The sequence below is a fragment of the Manihot esculenta genome, chromosome 17 (genome assembly GCF_001659605.2).
Source record: "Manihot esculenta cultivar AM560-2 chromosome 17, M.esculenta_v8, whole genome shotgun sequence".
In the NCBI taxonomy this organism is placed as follows: Eukaryota; Viridiplantae; Streptophyta; class Magnoliopsida; order Malpighiales; family Euphorbiaceae; genus Manihot; species Manihot esculenta.
Window position 1 is genome coordinate 30670255 of NC_035177.2, and position 14133 is coordinate 30684387.

General features: G+C 29.5%; 2 protein-coding genes across 3 annotated transcripts; one reads left to right on the plus strand and one right to left on the minus strand.

Moving 5' to 3' along the window:
- Nucleotides 1-5684: 5684 nt before the first annotated feature.
- Nucleotides 5685-8906, plus strand: LOC110604686 (dehydrodolichyl diphosphate synthase complex subunit NUS1). Of its 2 annotated transcripts, XM_021742954.2 has the most exons (8): nucleotides 5687-5872; nucleotides 6078-6129; nucleotides 6514-6784; nucleotides 6912-6973; nucleotides 7138-7336; nucleotides 7434-7530; nucleotides 8338-8420; nucleotides 8674-8906. In XM_021742954.2, the coding sequence occupies exons 1-8, from the start codon at nucleotides 5853-5855 to the stop codon at nucleotides 8679-8681; spliced, it is 792 nt and encodes a 263-aa protein (XP_021598646.1). In that variant the 5' UTR covers nucleotides 5687-5852; the 3' UTR covers nucleotides 8682-8906. The 2 variants fall into 2 exon arrangements, with proteins under 2 accessions (XP_043808259.1, XP_021598646.1); XM_043952324.1 differs by lacking the exon at nucleotides 8674-8906 and having other exon boundaries at nucleotides 5685-5872; nucleotides 8238-8397.
- A 1150-nt stretch (nucleotides 8907-10056) lies between these two features.
- LOC110604357 (BURP domain protein USPL1) lies at nucleotides 10057-11235 on the minus strand. Its single transcript, XM_021742490.2, has 2 exons — nucleotides 11074-11235; nucleotides 10057-10902 (listed from the first exon to the last, which is right to left on the minus strand). Exons 1-2 carry the CDS (start codon nucleotides 11152-11154, stop codon nucleotides 10117-10119), a joined length of 867 nt encoding a protein of 288 aa, XP_021598182.1. The 5' UTR covers nucleotides 11155-11235; the 3' UTR covers nucleotides 10057-10116.
- Between the last annotated feature and the right edge of the window lie 2898 nt (nucleotides 11236-14133).

Consider the following 14133-nt stretch of genomic DNA (forward strand, 5'->3'; position numbering starts at 1 on the left):
TCCTCTAAAAGAGCGAAAAGGAGTAGTGAAAACACCATTAATGAGAATAAAAGAGCTGACTGTCATAATATATTGCATAATCAAATGCACCATTGTGAAACAAACCCCATTTTTAAGAGTATCATGCATAAAAAATTCCAATCAACTTAGATCATAGCCTGTATACATATCCAATTTAAAAGTCATTGTAACGACCCGGAAATCGGACCGCTACCGGCGCTAGGATCCAGATCGGCTTAAGGCCGCCGGGACCCGTAGCAAGCCTCACATACAACCTGTATACCTGTTTAATCCCATACATGATCAACATATACATAAAAATTTTGAACTTTCACATTCATTTACCAAACTTAACCTGTGCATGCACAACTTATAAGTATAACCATCAACCCCACACTGGAGTCCTCATCAATACTCCAATGGGGTAACATAACATATAATAAGTTTGGTTTACATAAACAATGATGAAACATTTTATATACCATGTACAAAGGGATTAACCAACATACTAAGGTCAAGCACAACTATAAACCTCAATAGACATCATTACATTACATTACTATACTATGCTTTACATTACATCATATTCATGTCCACATCTAGCTATTACATAAAACATGACTTCTAATCCTGCTGACTTCCTGGACTAGCCCGTACCTGCAAACCTGGGGGATTAAGAGAGTGGGGTGAGCTACTAGAGCCCAGTGAGCAGAAATAAAACATTATATTTAAAATTCATGCCTTCATGGAATGCATCACATCACAGACAAATCACATCAAGGATGGACTTGTCACCAATAGACCTCTACATAATCCGATCATGCCAGGGGCGTAGTGCAGGCACACCTGGACTTCCATATCATATCATACATATCCAATCGTGCCGAGGGCGTAGTGCAGGCACGCCCGGACTTTCTCTTACATAGTGCCAGGGGCGTAGTGCAGGCACGCATGGACTTCCATATCATATCATCATTATATCATGTCATAACATACGAGGGCTAATGGATCATTCAACATCCATCCACATCAACATCAAGATATGCAATGCAACATATTCGTGGTTCTAATGCGAACAACCTAATACATATCACATGGCATTTATGATGCATGAATATGCTCAAAATCAATTTATCTTTAAAATATAAGGATTCATTCTACTCACCTCAGGCTAGCTCTGAAAAGACTCCGGAGCAGCTATCTCACTGCTGAGGTCCTGGGTTCCTCGGGTCCGAACCTACACAGGTGGACTCAAATGAGGGACCAAACATACAAGAACATGACTCTAAGATACTCCCCAAAAACCCCCCCTAAAACACCTTAAAACAATCATAGAAATCATGCAAAGGAAAGCTGAACAAGGCACTTTCGGCGGCAGGTTCGGCGGCCGAAAGTCCCTCCAGAGCCGAAAGTCATGCACCTTCGGCGGCACTTTCGGCGGCCGAAGGTTCCTTCCAGAGACGAAACTCATGCATGTTCGGCGGCACCTTCGGCGGCCGAAACTCCCTTCCAGAGCCAAAAGTCCACTTTCGGGGGCAGGGTTCGGCAGTCAAAGGCTGGCCTCCACAGGCAGGTTCGGCGGCCGAAAGTCCCTTCGGCTGCCAAACCTGAGTTCTTCCAAAGGGCAGAACTCAGCCTCCACAATGCACATTTGCCTCCCAAACCATTCCAACTCAAAACCAACACTTTCAAAACATGCATACATACTTCCATAAGCAAAAAATGGTCTCAAACTAGCCTAAACCCCAATCAAAACACATCAAACATACATATACAACATACATTGTCCATATACTCAATATTAACCAAAAACTCAATATTAACCTAAACATGCATTTTTACCCTATAAACTTTCATAAAACTCGTTTAAAACATGAAATGAGCTAAGGATCTACCCTTACCTCTTGAAGATCGAGAGGAGAGGCGATCTAACTCGGAGATGGGGGAGATCTAGCTCCTTGGGTCTCCAAGCTCAAAAACTTGCTCAAAGTTCACAAATCTTCAAAAGCCAAGCAAACACTTGTTAAAACTTGAAAGATTGGAGGAAAATCATCAAAAACGACCATGGGAGGGCATGGACTCACCGTTGGCCGAAAATGGGGAGAAAACTCGCCCGTTTCGGCCATGGAGCCCTTATATAGGGGCTGGCCAGACCACCTTCGGAAGCCTAAAGTGCCTCCAAAACTCATGCAAGTTCGGCAGCCGAACATGAGGTTCGGCGGCCGAACCTGAGCCACTTTCGGAAACCTAACTCGCCCCCCTAAACTATCCCATGTTCGGCGGCCGAACTTGAAGTTCGGCGGCCAAACCTGGAAATGCCTCCATGGTCTTTTTCATTCAAAACTCAGCTTCTTTCTTACATAAAATCATAAAATACATTAAAACATTTTATAAAAACATTATCTTACCCTTCTAGAGGTTTCCGACATCCGAGATTCCACCGGGCGATAGAAATTCCGATATCGGAGTCTAGCCGAGTATTACAGTCATAGTATGCAGACGGCTATTGATAATTTTTAAATAATGAAAAACTTCATGAGTAAGCATAATATTATCCTGAATGATACGATTAGGAATAAAAACATTTTGATCATCAAAATAAAAAAATGAATCCATAAATTTAACCTATTTACCACTATTTTAGAAATGATTTTATATATAAAATTACACAAACTAATTGGACAGAGCTGACGCTTCATAATAAAAACAATAACCGAAAACTTTGCTTAAGGAAAAAATAATCAAAATCATCGGTTTCATTGAAAAAAGAAAAAAAGACCTGTATAGATGAAGCTGCAACAAATCTTCAAATTACAAATATATAGATATTTTTTTTAATCTTTTTTTCAAATTTCTAAAAATATTATCCAGCCATAAAATTACCCTTCTACTTTTAAAAGTAATTTGTTAATTTTTTTATACTGCCTTATAAATAATGAAAAATATATATTTTGCTTTTTTTAACAATTTGTAAATCAATTTCCAAAATTACCCTAAAAAGTAATTAATGTTCTTTGAAATGACCTGTAAAAATTTTTTTAGAAATGTTTTTAAAAGATTTTCTAACACATTGGCATCATCATTTTTTGTCCAAAAAACATGCCTTAAACTTCTAAAATACTTCGACAAATAAACTTTTAAAATATTTTATTATTTTAAAAAAGTAAATAGATTAATATTTCTTTTTTTTAAAAAAAAATATTTTATACAAAAAACCTAAATATAGAAAAGCTAAAAATTCTAATATTCATGAATTGAGTTTAAAGATATTCTCCTTTATTTATCATAATTTTTTTTCTCACTTTAGATTGCCTGCAATGTTAAACACATTGATAGGTGGATTATTTTAAGGTTTTTTTTTTCCCAAAAAACAAAAAATTGAAATGTGATTTTTCCAAAAAAAATTAAAAATCAAAATTTTAAAATTTATAACTGATACTTGGAACTCAACAGTAGCATGTTTTCCACTTTCAAAATAAATTATGTGCTCTTCAAATGCCCGCATGTTTTCCGTATCATATATTATCGTTATATATTATTGATATAAAATTATAATCATATAGATATTTTATAATAAAATTATAATTATTATTAAAAAAATAATTATTAATAATAATAAATATTATTATTAAAAATAATTATGAGATTTATTATTTATTGAGTATTACTATTATTAATACGTTTGTTTCTATATTTTTAAAAATTTATTAAAATATTTTTATTTTTTTTACTAACAAAATTATCCTTTCATTCAATTTTATTTATTTTTATTATTAAAAAAATATCAAATAATTAAATTACTCTTTTTTTTCTCCTATTCTTCTTCTCCATAGAAAAAATTGAGTTATTGAGAAAAAAGAAGAAGAAAAATTAGATTATTGAGGAGGAAGAAAAAGTAAAAAAAATTGGATTATCGAAGAAGAAGAAAAATTGAATTTTAAAAATTAAGTTATTGAATAAGAAAAATAAGTAAAAAAAATTGGGTTATTGAGGTTAAAAAAAGTAAAAAAATTAGGTTTAAAATTGAGTTATTTGGAAAAATAAAGAAGAAGAAAAGAAGAAAAAATTGAATTATTGAGGAAGAAGAAGAAAGAGGGGGTTATTAAGTGCAAAATTGAGTTTTAAAATTTCTCTTCTGTTCTACGTTTATATTTAACAAAAAAATGAATGACACAATTATTTCATTTACAAAAAGATAAATAACAATGTTTTAATAAATTTTTAAAAATATAATTTATTAATAATTACAATATTTAAAAATTAAATAGTAAATCTTTTAAATAATTTTTTTTATTAATAACCACAATTTTTGTGTTGCTATATACTTTTATATATCAATAATAGCAAATATTTATGTTACTATCATATATTAGTCATTATAATAATATATTAATGTTGATGTAAAATTTTTTATTATTAATTTTAATATTTGTTATAGTAAGACTGGTGTTAAGAAGAGACAACTCTGAAAAACTTGCATGTGGTGTTTAAGATTTGTTTTTGAGGTGAGGTGTTCTTTTTTCTTAATTCATTGGAGTAACGTTCAGAGAAGTCTTTCTCAAATCCTATTCATACCCTTTATTTGGTCTGCATTTATGTTTGCTTGTTGTTTTATGCTTGAGAAATATTTCACCCCCTATCATTTCCAACAAAGGTTGACTGATGATGGATCGCAAAACTTACAAAGTAATGGGATGCGGAAGAATTACTTCAATTTCCCCTCTGCCGATGCGGTAAAGTCTCTAGGATGCTTTTCTCAGGATTCCACACTTCCTCCAACTTTAGTGTGGCGTTTGTGTGTTTTTATGATTTTGGATCTTTATTTTTAGACCCCTTAGTTCTCGCCTGTACACTAGTTATGGTTAATGAAGGAGACCTAAACATTGTAGACGACAAGAAAGTAATGGTCATCTCTCTCTCAATGAACCAGATTAGCTAGAGTTATTTATGGACCTAGGCCTGTGGGTTAGTGTAATTGGATTTTTTACTGGGCCACAATTTATTTGAATCGTTTTCGGATATTATTATAAGTATATTGGTCTAAGGCATGTTTCATTTATTACATACTTTTTACCTCTCCAAAAAGGAAAAAAAAAAAAAAAAAAAGACTGCACATCTATATTTAATAAATATTATAAAAAGATATTTATTATTTAATTTTTAAATATTGTTATTATTAAGTGAATTTTTTAGTTTTAAAAAATTTATTAAAATATTTTTATTTTTTATTTTTATTAATAAAATAATTTTTTTATATAATTTTATTTATTTTTATTGTTAAAAATATAATAAAAAATTAAATTAATTTTTTAAAAGGAGAGTGATTATTTTGTTGATGAAGAAAAAATAAAAATATTTTAATAAAATTTTAAAAGTAAAAAATTTGATTTATTAATAATGGTAATATGAATTCAATAAGAGATTTATTGAAGGTAAAAATTTATTTTTTATTTTTATTTATTTTTAATGAAAATAAAATTATTATTTTTTTAGTAAAAATTAAATATAATAATATTTTAATAAATTTTTAAAAATATAAAAATTAATTTATTAATAATTATATTATCAAAAAATTAAACAGTAAATCTCCCGTTAAAAATTTAAGTGGCAGGATAAATCCTTCATCTCTTTTTTCTTTTTATTTTTATCATCTGATACACCAAAAGCAATAAATATAGACACGAGGTAAGGTGTGAAGAGCGTTTTCTAGGAGCATATTATAAGTGGGGCACTTGAAGGAGCATGTATATAATTGCTGTGCTTTGCTGTGAGCAGCACGACTCTTCCACTGGTTCTCTCTTTTGTCAGCTCTACTAGGATCAAGATTGAAGAAGCAGCAACCTTTGCATCCAATGCCACACAGCTTCTCCAGGTACCTAACTTTTTCCCCTTACCCTTTTCCCCTTTTGTTTTTAATCACATCAAAATGGCTTCTTTTTTTTTTTTCTTTTTTTTTTTTCTGGGTTTTGCTGCTTCTTTGTTCTTGATTTATCAGTGACAAACTGACAATTTCCTTCGCCAATTTGATTAAGTTAACGTGTTTCCCTGTTCTGGTTTTGTGATTTGAGTTTTGGCAGAGTAATGAGTTTGACCAGTCGAGCGCAGATAGTAAATCGTTTGATTAATCTGGTAAGTGCTTGAGGTATTTTATTAATCTTGTTTTCTCGTTAAATCATTTGAATTATTTGGCTCTTCCATTTAATCATATGCTGTTGGGATTTTAAGAAATATGTTTTGCTGTTGTGAATTGTTTGATTAGATGCTAACAGTCCTAATGAATAACCATTGATTTGTGGTGAAAACAATGGAGTAATATTTGGAAATTATAATTGGAGTAGTAATTTATTTCCTTCCTATATGAGATGAGAAATCAGGACATATTTGAGTAGAAGGCTACTATATATTTGTTGGGGACATGCTGGCTGTTCAGAGAATTTGCTGAAAGTGTTTTGTTGAATGTAAAATATGCCATACTGGGTACTGGATTTATTAATTATGTTTATTGTTGTGCAGTTTGTTCATCATTTTCTTCGACTTCTGTGGCATTTTCTGCATCTTCTTGTGAGCTTATGGTATCTTCAAGTTTGTTTAGTCGAAACGACTGAAAGCTATTTAATCTCTACTCGTTTGCTGAAAGACTACAAAGCCCTCGATATTAGCAAAGTCCAGTACCTTGCCATTGTGATAGATAGTGAGGATGCTCGCCAAATCTCTAAAGTTCTTCAACTTTTGAAATGGCTGGCAGTTGTTGGTGTGAAACATTTATGCCTTTATGATTCAATAGGTACAGAACCTGGATACTTGTGAAAAAGAGCAACTTAAGACGTTTTCTTTTTTTACTATTGCAGCCATCACATTGGAATTACATTAATGTCTAAAATAGTGTATTTTCAACTTCTTTTTTCTTCTAGGAGTTCTCAAGACATACAAGCAAATCATCATAGAGAAATTGAATAATGCTGTGCTATTTGAGGTAGTATCTTCTATCTGTATGATATGTTTTCTTTTATTCAGTTCTCCACCATTCATGTCCAGAATTTATGTTTACATAGTGAGGCTGCTTGAATGGCATGTGATTTTGAGTAGGTTGCTCTTTTAGGCAGTTTCAATACACGCCCTTGCTATTTGGTTTTACAGGAACTAGTTGAAAAAGGTTTGCCAATGGACTCGGAAAAGATGTCTTTGGAATTTGCTTCGATATCTGATGGAAAGGAAGCAATAGCCCGGGCAGCTAACCTGCTCTTTATGAAGCATTTGAAGTTGTCTAAAAGTGGCGTAGAACAGAAAGAGCTGGTCTTTACAGAACCCGAAATGGACTTGGCACTAAAGGCTTTAGGTTTGTCTAACTTCTGGATCTCCTGAATGGTTAAGAGATTGATTGCTTTTGAAATTATTTTACAATTAATTGGGAATTTTTGTTCTTATGCAATCAGGTTACAGAGGGCCAGAACCTGACTTGATGTTAGTTTATGGACCTGTAAGATGCCATCTAGGTTTCTCACCATGGAGACTTCGATATACTGAGATAGCGTAAGTGTTTGGACTTGATAAGCTGATCAAGCTAGTTACATTAGTTTTCTCAGTAATTCCATTTGTTTGGTAAACTGGTGTATCAAAACCCTCCTCCAGCATTGAAGTTAACTGTTATTACAAAGTCAGCTCTTGATTTGGAATTTATTTTCTTTTTCTTTTTGATAGGTGAACTCAATAATGATGAAAATGTTAAATGTCTTCCATTTTCCTGCTTATATCATTATTCCTCTGTTTGGCATGATTCATTTAGCTAGAACTGAATTCAAAGAATTCTAACAAAATCATGCATGATTTCACTTTCATTAGAAATGAAAATTTTGTAAGTTAAAAAGGAAATGAACTCTTCATTCCAAATAAGAAATTTGATAGAAAAGAAATGAATTGAATTAAATTTTTACAAAATCTTTATTCCAAATAAGGGGTATAAGTTGGAGGGCATGTGAAAATATTAACCAAGTTATGAGTAATGCTTAAGAGTTTGTTTAAATGTGTTTCATAGTTTAATGGTTAGATTGACTGGTTTTGAAACGTTGTTTTTTTTGTTATTTACAAACTTTAAATTTGTCGAATGTACATTTGCAATATTAAGAATCTGAGAAAAAACTGACCTCTGTTTTTCCATGATATCGCATTTAATTTCCCGCTTTTAAAGATTGATCAAGGAATAAACTTTTTAGTTGAATGTCTTCATGTTTATATTTAAGCATTGGAGGAGCTTGCCCATCTATACTCCACAGATGTTCTGCAACTTCTCTCGTGTCCTTGTGAAGCTTTTCATGCCTTGTGCTCTACAATGTGTTACAGGCATATGGGACCCTTGAAGTCCATGAAGTACGGTTCCCTAATAAAGGCCATTTACAAGTTCACAACAGTGCGCCAAAATTATGGTAAGTTTCTCTTTATTTTTGAAATTTTTAAAGCAAACTCAAGAGTCGTCTCTAAATAAGATAGTGATCCAGCAAAGAAGAGAAGTTGAATTAGGGTGTCAACAAAATCTGTTCTAATATTCATACTGAATTGCTAAAATTTCACCAACTGATGAACATGAGCCATTTTGCTTTTCAATTTTTCTTTCTTTCCTTTTTGGGTAACTAGAAATGTTGCTGCTTTTGGCTGTCTAATTTAGTCCATGTTTTACAGGTTCATGAGCTGAACACCATCAATTAGAATTCTATTTCTGCAAATTCTCATCGTACTCCTCCTTTTGTAAGGATGATATTCAGCTGAATTACATGTAATAAAGCCTCTTTCTGTGTGGTGTCTGTTGCCTCGTAATCTTGATTTCCAGAGGAAACTTAAATCAGGTGAAATCTTTGTAAGATTGCTGGTATTTGCTGTGTTTATATAACTGGTTATCTGCCAAATTGCTACAATTAGCTGATCAGATTAATTGAGAACTTAAAATTGACAAGTTTTCAAAACCATAGAAATTATTTAATATATTTTTTATAACACAGGGACTAACTAATTAATTTTATTATATCACAAGGATTAAATAATAATTTTTTTTTTTAAATATCCTTCTTCTTCCATCTAAAATATACAATTTTTAAATTAAACATTTTTAGACATAAATTATATTAATATCGAATTTTTTTTTTCACTTCCAACTTTTATCAAGTCATTAAATTTTGTTTATGAGTTTTGAAAGTATGTAGAAAGAAAGAGGATTGCGATAACTTGTGATGGGTGAGATGCATCATCCTTCTTTTCATATTATTACTCTTCTTTTTTCTATTTTGAAATTTAAAACAAAATTAATTTCAACAATGATAGTGGATTAGATGTGAATTTATTTTTAATATATTTTTTATTTAATATATTATAATTTTAATTATACATATTTCTTATTTAATAAATTTTAATTTATCTGATTAAAGTTTAAATAAGTTAATTAACTATCTTATTGATATAAAAATTAAACAATTTAATTTTATTAAATATAATAAAATTTTAATTGAATAATTTTAAAATAAAAAGAAAGTAATTAATTTTCTAAAATGAAGATGTTTTATATTTTGGACCTATAGCCTATACTTGGGGATCTTGTAATCAAATATGCAATAAAAAAAAAAAGAAGAAGAAGAAGATCAAAGCCTTGATGGTTATTTTTAATCGGACACTTAAACAAGATACCAACTTCGACTTGAGACCAAAAACGACAATGCTTTTGTTTTGGATGAGAGGTCCACATCGTCGAATCAATCAAGAGAAGTCCCCTGCTGCTGAAACTGCAACGATTGCAAACCAGCCGGATAACGAAGGAGCTAATGTTCTCGTCTTAGGCTCTGAAATATAAATAAATGACCTGTGTGTGAACTAGATAGATGTTGGTCAAATATATATTTATATTTTTAAATTTTATTAAAAAAATTTTATGATACCATAAATTTTGCTAACATTTTAAACTATTAAAAATAATAATTTAAATAATTTTATAAGATAGTATATATTCATAAAATTTAAATTATTGTCTAATTTCACCTCTAATAATCAATAATTGAATTATAATAATCATGCACAATATAAAGTTTTGAAATTATTTCTCACAAGATATTAAACAGGACAAAAACATTACATTAATCAAGCAGACAAAGGCACCCAAACTAAGTTACTTGCAGGGAAGAAATGGCAAACTGGGGAAGTTCCAGGCTCCATTTTCAGGACACGAAACGACACATGATCCCTGTCCCAATGAGAGGTGTCCATATGACAAATCCCAGGAGCTTCCACTCTCTCTCCGTCTTCACCACCCAATAACATCTCAAACAGCCTGTCTCCACCTTCTGCTTTATGGCAATAGTAAACCGCGTACGGATAAGGCATTACATGACATCCTACGATTTTGTCTGCCACAATCACTTTTGGCTCTTCCAAAACGGTATAGTTTTGTAACTGTGTAACTGGGTTCGTGAGATGATTAGTAGTTAAAACTTTGAACTGGGTATCCAATCCAAAGACGGCACGTACAAAATCAAGCACGGATTCTAAGGACGTAGCACATATCTTGGTCTCTTCTTTTGTGGGTTCAAAATCACAGAGCCTTAGAGTGTATTCCATGGCTTTGGCTTGAGGGGAGTGTTTGGGGACTGAGAAAAGTTCAAGAAGGTGAGGGAGTTGAGATGAAGAGAAAGGAATGGAATTGGCTTCTTCTCTAGATAGCAAATGGGGAGAAGCTGAATGGTCTTTGTAAGGGAAGTAGATTGGAAATTTTTTACCAGCTTTTAGATCATCTACAGTGAAGAAAACATGGACTGAAGGATCCATGTGATGCATCTGATGGTCAATATTACGGCTACTCCTCATCAGTAGATGGCTGTGCTTTGAACTTTCTTGCAAATCACCAGCCGCTTCTTTCAAACAAACTAACTGTAAACAAAGAAATTAGTACACAGCAAAAAAATGAAAAGAAAAAAAAATCAGCAAGAGGCATATATATACATATGTGAAGCAGCAGAATTTTTTTGGAAGGAAATTTACAGAATCAATGGAAGAACTGAACTGTCATGGTTTCATAGAGAGAAGACAGAAATGAATTACCAGTAAAACAAGTAGAAGATAAAGGATAATTCTCCAGGAAGGAAAATGGATACCCATCTCTGCCTGGGTCTGTGTTTTCATTTTTCCTTCTGAGATAAGGTAACAATTAACTAGCAGATGACTTTTGTGCAGAATAAAAACGATCAAATGAACTAATTGACAACTTTTTTTTGCAGTTTTTTAAAGAATTACATGTGCAAATATGGCTATATATATTTATATAGTAAGTTTTAAAGTATTGTTTATCTTATTTTTTAATTTTTTAATTTTTTAATTTTTTAATTTTTTAAGAAAAGTAAAAAGATATTTTAAGGTATTTGAGTGTTATTACTAGAAAAAATTGAATAGAAATTTGGTCTTTTATTTAGTTCATTTTAGGAAACTTTTTTTTTTTATATATATAGAACAATGAGAATATACAGAGAGAGTTCACTGATCAAAAAATAGTTTTATAATTCAAAAAATTTAAAAAGTCATTCATATCCCTTCATAATTAAAATATATATTATATTTCATTTCTCCCGTAATATTTATTTATTTATTTATAATTATTTTATAATTATTGTTCACTTCTCTTTTTCTAAACTATAATAATATATAAATTAATTATTATACTCCACTTAATTTTATTTTATTTTTAAAAAATCTCTCAAAATCTTTCTTAATATTTAATAAAATTTAATATTTTAAAAATATATAATTAAAAATTTAATAAAAAATTTATTTTTATTAATATATATGAAAAATAAAATAAAAAATTATGAAAAAAAGTAAAATATTTAAAAATCATTTTAGTTTTACCAATTATAGGATGAAGAGGTCGAGAGCTCCATTCATATGGATATAACAAATACTCGCGAGATTCACTTTACCTCTTAATATTGATTCAGCGTGGACATGATTTAGTCTAACCCAATGAACCGAAATATTTGTAATTATAAAAGAAAAAACTTATTTTAGTTTTAATTTTTATATGTGTTATTATTTATTTTATAATAATATATTATTTTTATTATAGTAAGCAAATATTATTTTAACTAATTTTAAGTTTTTTTCCATATAATTTTTTAAGTTTAGTTTTAAAAAAATATAACAGTCAATTTCGGCTAGTCACAGCTTTAATTTAAAAATAGATGTAAATAATTAAACTCCTGTTATAAAGGAAAAGAATGAAAAATGATTTAATTAGGTTTGAGAAATTGAAATTTTAGTTTTTTAAATAGAAAATTAAAAAAAAATTCAAAAATTTATGATCATTCATATTTATATTTAAAACTTTAAATTTTAGATAATAAAATTAAATCTTTTTAATTGGCCATAATTATAATGAAAAAAAAGGAGCTCAAAAGAAATTATTTCTCCAAAAGTTGTCCAGTTGAAAAAGCCAGAACTCTTGTAAACCAGCTTGATAAAGGGTAATGGTAGGGATAGTCTAAGTGCGATGCTCCTTCAAGCAAGGGACTTTGGCAAACAAAGTCCTTACTTGTATTCCACCAACTCGAGTATGGTACAGAGCTTTTTCCTACCTTTTCCGCATAAACTTGCTTACAACTATGTCCAAAGCCAGTTTTACTCAAGAGTAAGAATGATAAGGCATTTCGCCAGCCCTATAAAAAGTACCTTAAAGCTTTAGCCTTAAAAGAAAAGCATGATAATCTCTGCTCCAAACTATTTTAGGCCAATTTTGGTTTTAGTGAGCCTCAGTCAATCCTGTTTGAAAGCTAACGCTGCTCTCGCTCCAGTATACGTGTAAGGAAAGCACGGATGAAAGTTCACCTTTATTGTTTCCTTTGCTTTTAGAACCGATTGAAAGGAAGGCGATAGCTCCTTATTATTTAAATTTTATATTAAAATTAAATATATTTTATATTTATTATGTATAATATTAAATATATTTATTATAAATAAATTTTATTATATAAAAAATCACATATAAATAATATATATTACAGAATTTTATTGTTTATACTCAATATTATAAATTATATATATATTTTTTATATTTAAAAAACTTTATTTCTTATTAATAATATTTTAAATAAAATAAAATATTATATATTTTAAATTTTTATTAATATTTATAATATTCTATAAAAATTAGAATAAAAAATAAATGATAATATTAATAAAAAAAATATTATTATGATAAAAAAGATATTTTAAAAATTATTTTATTATTTAATTAAAATTTTAGAAATTATATTGTGATTTACCGTTGACTTATAAAAATTTAATTTAGTCATTTTCATTATAATTATTGTAAATTGAAAAATTTTAATTTTAGTATTTAAAATTTAAAATGTTTAAATATAGATGTGAATTATAATAAATATTTAAATTTTTTTATTTAATACTTTTTTAATATTGAAACTAATAACCTTTCTTAAAATAAGTTTTTTCTAGAATTTAAATTATATTTTATTTAACATAAAAGATTTATTTAAATATATAAATACGTAAAATAAATAAATATTATTATAATCTTAATATCTAGTGAATTCGATCTAAAAAAATTGCCCTTCACCAGTACATATTGGACAAAAAAAAAAGGAGTATAGTTTGCAAATTAGTATTTAGCATAACTCCTCCGTTTTGAAAGGGAAAGAAAAATCTAGCACGTTTTATTTAAAATAAAATTAATTTGACACAATTTCCAAAAATTTTCATAAATTGATTGGCCGATCAAACCAACCCATTTCTTTAGTACAGAAAATTTGGAGAAGTTTCGTATTGAAATTTGATTTCTTTGGTTAGTATAGTTAGATTTGGAGAGTTTTCAATATTAAAATTAATTATCGAAAACAATTATTTCTTTAAATAGGCAATTACAAAAGGAAATTATAAGCAAGTACTTAATTTGACACGATTCCAAAGACCCAAAAAAGTTGAAAGATTGATCACACCAACTCACTGATATTTTGATTTTTTTTTTAATGTAGAAAATTTAAGGAGGTAATGAAATAAATTATCTTTCTTGTTTTTTTTTTTTTTGAGATAAATTACTTTTTTTAGCATCGAATTTGGACAGGTTTCAATATTGAAATTAATTGTCTTTCTTAA

Excerpts from the sequence above, each read along its gene's own strand:
- LOC110604686 (XM_021742954.2), top strand. The coding sequence starts at position 5,853 with ATGCCACACAGCTTCTCCAG. Across the intron at positions 6,130-6,513 it reads TAAATCGTTTGATTAATCTG|TTTGTTCATCATTTTCTTCG; the intron begins GTAAGTGCTTGA and ends ATTGTTGTGCAG. Across the intron at positions 7,531-8,337 it reads CTTCGATATACTGAGATAGC|GCATATGGGACCCTTGAAGT; the intron begins GTAAGTGTTTGG and ends AATGTGTTACAG.
- LOC110604357 (XM_021742490.2), bottom strand. The coding sequence starts at position 11,154 with ATGAAAACACAGACCCAGGCAGAGATGGGTATCCATTTTCCTTCCTGG. Across the intron at positions 10,903-11,073 it reads ATCTTCTACTTGTTTTACTG|TTAGTTTGTTTGAAAGAAGC; the intron begins GTAATTCATTTC and ends CTTTGTTTACAG.